Raw genomic sequence first — 9,164 nt, forward strand, 5'->3', positions numbered from 1 at the left:
ACACAACACCCTGTAGCCTGTCTCTCTTAGCCTCTTGATCCAAATGTGTCTATGGCCTGTAGAGTTATCTGAGCAAGAACAGACACTATTCTAAAAAGTCTCAGCTTGTCCCATGTGCAGATTTACAAATGTCCTCTGTAAAGTCACAGGGTGTAAACTAATACTGTAGTTGTCATATGATGAAGTATAGGGGGCCTCAACGTCAGCCCCTCATAACACCAAAGAGCTGCATTTTATATTCAGTATATGTAATGATAGATAAGACTGTCAGAGACTTCAGACATACTTAAAATGACGTTCATAGACCACAGTCATGCTGGAGGTGTTGTTGGTGCCTGGAGACAGAGACTGGATATATGTCAATAGGACTGCTATAGAGAGCCCATTTACAAATTAAAGCTCCAATCCCACTATTGTTTGCTGGGGTCTGCAAAGGGCCACATTCAGTCTTTGAGGCACAGATTTGGCATCACACCGAGCAGGCTTCAGAAGTGAAAGGCCTTTAGTGGTGAGGCAGCTGGCATTTTTGCAACCAATGATGTTGTCTAGCCGAGCATCATTGGTAGCTGGGACTCTGGGGGCTCCAGGACCGCCAGTACCCTAGCAACAAACAACATGGGAGGAAAAAGTTCTCACTCAAATTACCTAATAATGACATTGGTCCTATTTACTAGTGATATTTCTTTTTTACAGAAATCTTTTATTGAAAGATTTTTCACAGAAACATCCTTGTAGGATGCATAGGTACATGAAACATAAAACAAACAAACATAAAATATAGCATCTATCTCACATTCCTTGGGCAATACAAATCCTAATAAAACTTCGCCACATAAAATGTAATACATGGAGGACATTAACATTCAGCAGAATCAGTGAACGAGGCATATAAGGGTCCTTTCCCCTGCATAGGATCGTAGGATACGTATTGAACTTCAAACTGGGGGCAGGGTACCCACATGTGTGGAGGGCCAAGGAACCACAAACAACACATCACGCCAGACAAACATGAAAGAAGGTGGAAAAGGGAAAGGGTGGAGAGGAGGTGGGAAAGGGAGAACGTAGAAGAGAGATAGGAAGAAGAGGGGAAGGGAGAAGAAGAGAAGGGGGGGAGGTAGGGAATGATCATACTCCTGTCTATTCTGTGGAAGTGTAAACACCGGATCCCCTACAGGCACACCACTGCAGACCCAATAGTGACAGAGGCATAGGGAAACTCACTCACCGTAGAGATCGGTACTCCTCAGAGTCCATAAACATTATCCAGGGCCTCCATCTGGCCATAAAGGTATCAGATCGGTCAGCTCGTTCTGCGATTAGCTCCACAGATCTCATCAGCCTACACAGCTCCACCACTCCGACACTGAGGGTACGACTGAGGAGTTCCAATACCGAGGAATCAAAGTGCGGGCAGCAATGACAAAGAATCTAAGTAGGGATTTCTTCACCTTAGAGATGGAACCCGGAAAGATGGACAGCAGTGCCATTTTAGGTGTGATGAGGACTTCGTTAGAGACCACTCGTGAGTAGACATGTGACATGGCTCGCCAAAAGGGCAGAAGCACGGGGCAGCTCCACCAGATATGCGTCAGTGTACCTAACTCAGCCTGACATCTCCAACAGGTGTCCGGGTTTAATGAGCTAATTTGATGCATCCTGACCGGTGATCTGTACCACCTGGTCAACAATTTGAAATTCTGTTCCTGTGCATAGGAGGACATACTGAGTTTATGCGTGAAGCATTATGCGTCGATCATCTTCTGAGAGGACGATCCCCAGTTCCCGTTTTCACGCCGCAAAGTAATAAAGCGAATCCCCACTTGTCACGGAGATCAGGAAGTGGTACAGCGTGGAGACAGGATTTGGTAGTGGCAAAGCCGCAGCACAAAGTCCCTCAAAGGAGGTGAGCGGCCTGTAAGGATTGCCCTGAGAGGACAAAAGCTTCAAAGTAGCGGAACTGAAAATAGGCTAACCAGGATGCCCATGGAGGTGGGTCTGGGTCGAACAACGCAGTCAGCGACTTTGGGTCATTTCCATGCAGGCTGTGGAACACATAGGAGGGGTCCCTGGCTTTCCAGCACAAAAAGGTGGGGACACCACAACCCACAGGAAAGTCTGGGTTGGCCAAGATGGGGGGGTCATACGGCCCTGAGATGTAGAGAGGTTATATCTAGCCATCGTGGTGGTCCACGCCCGTAGCACCAAAGGCACGAAGAAAGGAAGGTCCGATTGGCGAGGTCGCAGGTCAGCGGGCAGCGATGGAAGGTTAGTTAGGGGGACTGGGGAAAAGTCCCTCTCGAGGGTGAGGATCAAGGGAGTCAAACCAGGCCACTAGGTGGGATAGATGAGTGGCTCTATAGTAGAAAAAGAGGTACCTTGGCGCGGCTTTCACATTTTCTGCAGAAGACGTGTATGCAAACCTCTGTTATTGACCTTTGTGGTGAGACAAGTTTTTTTACATGCTGACTTTGAGTGTGCCATGATGCCTTTCTACTGTCTACTGTTTTAAGCCCATTTCGTATGCACCTTGCTGTATAGTTGGTGACGAATTGTTGAGTGCGTTTGTCATTTGTTTTGCTTGACCGATTTGGTGCAGTGATGCATGGGGGTTCTCAGCTGCCATTGGGATGTGCGGGATCCCTTGTGTGTTCCTGTGCCTTTAAGGAGGCTGGGCTTCCTCCTGACAAACCTGCACCCAATTTGAAATCTTCTGCCCCCATGCGCTCCAAGATGGAGACTCTCATAGTTTAGAGTTAGGACCGCACTATAAGAGGTGCCTTGGCGCGGCAGTGCGGCTTTCACATTTTCTGCAGAAGACGTGTATCCAAACCTCTGTTATTGACCTTTGTGGTGAGACATGTTTTTTTCAATGCTGCCTTGTGAGTGTGCCATGATGCCTTTCTACTGGCTCTATAGTAGGACTCTAAGTCCGGGAGCGCGGGCCCACCATGCTACTTTTGCTTGATTAGAAGGGCATACCGAAGACTAGTGAGCAAATACGTTTAAAGAAAAGGGCAGGAAGGAGTATTGGGAGGGTTTGGAACAGGTACAAGCAGCGGGGCAGCAAGTGCATCTTGTACAAGGCAATTCTGCCGAACCAGGTGTGATGCAGGTTCATCCAAGAGGCAAGAGTATCCTCCAGGGATTGCAGCATGGGGGCAAAGTTGAGTGTGTAAAGGTCAGATAGGTTGGATGGTACCCGAACCCCTAGGCACGTAATATAATCCGAGCGCAAGGTGAAAGGAAATGACCCGCGAAGACCTCTCTGTGGGGGTGAGCGACACATCTAAGAGCTCGCATTTCTGGAGATTCACTCGGTAATTGGAGAGGACCCCAAATAATTTAAATTCCTGCAGCACCGAAGGGAGAGCCACCAGGGGGTTGGAGAGGTAGATCAGTAGGTCATCCGCATATAGCCGTAGTTTGTGGACCCGTTTGCCTATTTGGAGACCTTGCACTGAGGGATTAAGTCTAATGGCATTAGCCAAGCATTCCATGACCAGGATATAGAGCAAAGGGGAGAGGGGATATCCCTGTCTAGTGCCTTTATGGATTTGGAACAGGGCTGAATGTGTCCCGTTCACCCGTACTCTGGCGTGGGGCCGATGATATAGTGCCATTATTTTACCCACAAAACCGGGGGGAAAACCCGTCTGGAGCAAAAAGGCTCGTAAAAAGGACCAGCTGACACAGTCAAACGCTTTTTCAGCATCAACCGAGAATAGGCAGAAGGGGATATGTCGTGACCGAGCATAGTGTATTAAGGTGACCATCCTCCTAATGCTATCTTTGGCTCTACGGGCAGGCACAAATCCCACCTGCTCCTTGTGGATCAGGCCCGGGATAAGGGTAGCCAACCTCGTGGCCAAAAGTTTGGCGTAAATCTTGACATCTACATTGATTAATGAAATGGGGCGGTAGTTGTTGCAGTGTGTCGGGTCTTTGCCCGGTTTAGGTAGGACGACTATGTGGGCCTCCAGTGCCTGGCGTGGAAAGGGACAGGTCAGGGAGATAGAATTGAATGAGCCGACCAACGGGAGTATCAGATGGTCCTTGAACCGTGAGTAAAACTTTGTGGTGAGACCATCATGTCCAGGACTTTTGCCCGAGGGAAGCGGCTTGAGTGTATTGAGAACTTCAAGGTCAGTGAAAGGGGCGGTGAGGTCTGAAAGGGCATGGCTCGGGAGCGGAGGGAGTGCCGTATGCTCGAGGTAAGTCTGCAGCTTGGACGAAAAGTCAGGAGGCTGAGGAGTATCCGGCGCGCCCTGCAGGCTATATAAGGAGACAAAAAAGTACTGGAATTCCTCGGTTATCTGTTCCGAGCTATGGACCACCCCATGTTTGGTTGAGTTTATCTTAGGGACATAGGTGCGGAGTCGTTGCCCGCGAACCGAGCGCGCCAATAACCGACCACTTTTATCACCGTGTTCGTAGAAAACGCTGCGCACCCGTTCCCTATGTGAAAGGTTTTTAGTGTCTAGGAGCCTCTCTAGGAGGCGAAGGTGACTTTTTGTGCATGGTTTCCAACGAGGCCAGATTGGACAACAGGTTGGACAGGGTCGCCCCCCTCTCCCTCTTCAGACGCGAGCCGTGTTTGATGAACACCCCACGGACAGTGGCTTTAAGAGCTTCCCACTGAATAGGAGCGGGAGTAGAGTCCGCCGCATGGTCCGAGATAAAATTGGCAATCGTAATGGCTACATCCGATTTACAAGGGGTGTCCAGGAGAAGATTCTCATTCAGCTTCCATGTGTAGGACGGCCTACAGGCTCCCGGGACCTCTAGGGAGAGAAAGACCGGGGAATGGTCAGACCAGATTTGCGTGCCAATGGAAGAGGTAGGGGCCCAAGAGAGGAGATGATGGGAAATGAAGAAAAAGTCTATTCTACTATAAGAGCTATCGGTGCCAGAATAACAGGTGTAATCCCTCTGACTTGGGTGTTGAATCCGCCAAGCATCCACTAGTTGCAGGGAGTGAAGGCGTTTCTTGAGCCTATTAAGGGATGGGAACGAAACCTGTGACTTCCCGGAGGTAGTGTCTAGACTAGGGTCGAGCACTAAGTTAAATTCTCTGCCCAGGATCAGGACACCCGAAGCAAAGTCCTCAAGCTGAGAAAGGGTAGACAACAATAGCGGAATCTGACCTTGGTTTGGCATATAAACATTAACCAAGGTGAACGTCTTATTCTGTATAGAGCACTGAACGAAGACATACCTCCCCTCTGGGTCGACCCTTTCAGCGAGTATCTCACACGTCAAGGAAGAGTGGAATCTTATCGCCACTCCTTTGGTCTTACCGCCGGGATTGGAACTGTACACCCATCGGGGGAAGTTGCGGCATGAGAGCTGAGGTGTCTTATTTTGCAGAAAATGTGTCTCCTGTAAGAAAACAATTTGGTTACGGAGCTTATGGAGATCATACAGGAGTTGCGACCTTTTCTGAGGAGAGTTTAAGCCTTTAACATTCAATGAGCAGATCTTCAGAGCGTGCATGGTATTGCAAGGGGCAGAAAGGGGCAGTCAGGAGGACTTCCCGAGATATCCTCAGGGGGAGGGCCCAGGAGCCGAGGTGAGGTAGGGAGAGACACACCAGGGGAGGGAGAAAGAACAAGCAAGAGCTAGAGGACAGAAGAACAAAAGGAGAAGCGGACGTGGCTGCTTGGGCTATCCTCAGGGAAGAGTATAGAAAGTGTCCAAGAGTTAACTATATGGAGGAATTACCTAAAAAACAGAAGTCCCAGGTAGGAAGTGTTCAGTAAACTGTATTACTTCATACAGCTTAAATGTATCTAACGGAAAGAGTCCAACATACATACAAGTTCCCATATAGGGATAATGACTCCATTTACCAACACCAGTAATCACCAGTTCAAACCTCTCTCCACTTGTACTGCAGCTGCACTCAGCACGGTTAAACACAAGAACATCAGTGGTGAGAAAAAGAGTCAATACGGGCTAGTGTGATTATAGAGTATACTTGCAGTTAGCTGCATTGGATGCTCACGGAGGTGTCAGTGTGAGCACATAGTGTAAGCTTGCCTGAGTCCTTGAAGTGTCTACTTGAATGGTCAAGCTGGAAGATCAAAGCCTTACAGAGGTTGCAAGGAAGATGTCCTGTAGCTTTAAATGCACATCAAGCTCCTTGATTTGCACAGTGAAGGTGAGCATGCAGCTATAACTTGGGGTGGCAAGTGGAGGAGTAGATTGTATTCTTTTAAGCACCAGGGTGCTTAAAAGCTACAATCCAGGATGGAAAGGGTTAAGGTAAGTATAGCTGAACATTTGCTTCTCAGGATGAAGAGCGGTGTTGGCAAGCAGAGGAAACATTGGTTTCTTCTGGACTCAGAGATAGCATAACGATGTGTAAGTGCTGCTTAGTCCTGGAGTACTGTGAGCCCAGGCTGTGCAATGACCCTCAAAGGGTTTGTCTGTAAGAACCTGGCCTCACAAGAAGCGGGTTGAATAGATTGTTGTTATTTAACCTGGAAGAGTTTCACCTTAACTTAAAAATAAATAAAATATAACATTCTGCATCACATTAAATTCCCACGAACTGTATACAACTGCAACGCAATTACCATTATTTCTATATAACACAGTGTTTATTTCAGGTATTTATACAGCAGTCAAAAGTTATACTGCACTTTACATACTGCACATTCAGATCAATCTCTGCTCTTAAGGTGCTTATTCTCTAAGGTCCCTACCTCACATGCATACAGGGCTGGATTTACTCTCCCTGCAGCCCCAAGGCCAGGATCCGCAATATGCCCCTCCCATCAATGAAGAATGGCAACCAGATTGTAGGGCGGCGGGGTTAGTTTAAATTTTTTTTTTTATTGTTTCTTTAATTTTTTTTTTTTACTTTTTATTGTTTTATTTAATTGTTTCTTCTTATTTTTTTAATATTTATTTAATTATTTTTTATCAATTATTTTTTTCTATTTTATCTTATTTACTTTTTTATAATTTTTTTATCTTATTGTTTATTTTTTATAATTATTTTCTTATTTTTTTATAAACGGGGAATCCGGGCCTGCATGCATACATACACTAGGCCCAATTATCCTACTAGTTTGGTTTGGAGTGTGGGAAGCCAAAAGGATCCAATCCAATGTTCACCCTCCCAAAACCAAGTACCGTATATACTCGAGTATAAGCCGACCCGAATATAAGCCGAGGTACCTAATTTTACCACAAAGAACTGGGAAAAAATATTGACTCGAGTATAAGCCTAGGGAATATTTGTCTTTACAAAATAATTGAAAAAATAAAGGCAGACCATTTATCTCCACATTGTTGCTTTATTACTTCAGTTGTGCATTTTGTGCTCACATGTTCTGACACAAACTCATAAGAACAGCAGACACATATATTTATGACGCTATGTAAATGTTATGATGTAATTTCCTGTTCTGATATCTCTCATAGAATATAAAAGGTATTTGATATTTGTACACATCAGCTAAGTGCACACATACAAATTATTCACAATGATGAAGACATTACTGAGCCTCTTTATAGCAGTGATATGGTTATCAGGTGAGACTTCTCTAAAGGTGAAAAGTCACTGAATCCAGCCAAAGTGATATTTTCGCTCAGATGTGACTTTGTTTTGTGTATTTTCAGGTGTCCAGTCTGCAGAACAACTTACCCAGTCTGACCCAGTGGTGATAAAGCCGGGGAACTCCCACACACTGACCTGCAAAGCTTCTGGATTCACTTTCACTAGCCACTGGATGAGCTGGGCGAGAGAAATTGGAGGAAAATTACAATGGATAGGTGATATAAATGCGGGTTCCAGTACCATACGCTATCATGATGATTTTAAAGGAAGATTCACAATCTCCAGAGATAACAGTAATAACATGCTAAATCTGAAAATGGACAACATGAAAACTGAAGACACTGCCGTGTATTACTGTGCAAGATACACACAGTGATAGAAAACATCTCTGAGATGGAACAAAAACTCATCTATCCGTCTCTCATGTAATCAGTAGGTGGCAGTAGAAACTTCTCCAATTAAATCCTACAGAAATAAAAAAGCACTCTGTAAGAATGGACATGTACTATACACCCTCGATGACTTTACAGGAAAGGGGCTAATATAGCAATAGCTGTTTAAGATGTACACTGTGAAAACCTGTAGCACTTCTGGGCACTTACTATAGAATGTTCATACATACAACCACAATCACATTTTACCATCTTGAGCATCTTCCCCTCTTCATATTAGGTACATCCTTGGAGACAGTGGCGGAACTACCGACGTTGCGGGCGGTGCCACCGCACCAGGGCCTGAGGCTGGTCACCCCCACAGCCTCAGTGGGGTCCGGTCCTGCTATATGGGACAGTGCAGGGTCCCGCAGTTAGAACACCGGGGCCCCGCACTGCCGACGGGCTTCCCAGTGAGGGGGCGGGTCCTTTCCTCAAGTGCGGTGAATTGTGAGATCGCAGTCGGAGTGAAGTGACATTTCAGGACCGATCAGCTGTTTCAGGGCAGATCGGTTCTCCTGCACATGCGATTTGCGATGCCGTTCTGCCCTGGAACAGCTGGGAAAGCACTGGAATGCTTCACCTATTGGCGGTCACACATTCCACTGCCGAAAAACGGGGCGGAATTACGTTAAAACGTGTGACCACATCACTGTTCACACATTCTAATGTAGTCACAACCTTTGATAGAACAACCCTTTCTGTGGTGAGCTTGTACCACATCCGAAATGACATTCCCACTACAGAAAGAAAAGGAACAATGTTTGTGGTACCATTGCCCAACTTTCTAATTGAATTATTTAATTAACACATAATATTTATAAAAACCATACACATAAAAAGTATACGAAAGTATTTCTATAATGCATCACAATTCCTGAGAGATAGTCTCCTTATCATTGAAAATGGGCCAGTACATCAAATTTTGAACATCTCATGCATTAAAGCAGACCTTCACCCATATTTTTAAAATAACAACAAACACACCTTTAGAAATGTTTAGTACTGCCAATCTACAAACACATACTTCTAGATAATGGCAGGCTTTGTATTCTTGTTTCTCTTTTCTTTCCCAGTCTTCTCACAGTGGCCATGTTTACTAAGGGCAGATTACTAGATCTCACTTTACTTCCTGGAACTCCAGCACATGTGACTAAGACATGTGA

The 9,164-nt window shown here is 45.8% G+C and overlaps 1 gene segment (V, D, J or C); it reads left to right on the forward strand.

The window, feature by feature from the left end:
- Positions 1–7,478: 7,478 nt before the first annotated feature.
- On the forward strand, positions 7,479–7,943 carry LOC108799401. The segment is given in 2 exon segments: positions 7,479–7,542; positions 7,630–7,943. Coding segments are annotated over 2 exon segments (363 nt in total).
- Positions 7,944–9,164: the final 1,221 nt, after the last annotated feature.

The sequence above is a fragment of the Nanorana parkeri genome, unplaced genomic scaffold, assembly GCF_000935625.1.
Source record: "Nanorana parkeri isolate BGI_ZX_2015 unplaced genomic scaffold, ASM93562v1 scaffold1716, whole genome shotgun sequence".
Lineage (NCBI taxonomy): Eukaryota > Metazoa > Chordata > Amphibia > Anura > Dicroglossidae > Nanorana > Nanorana parkeri.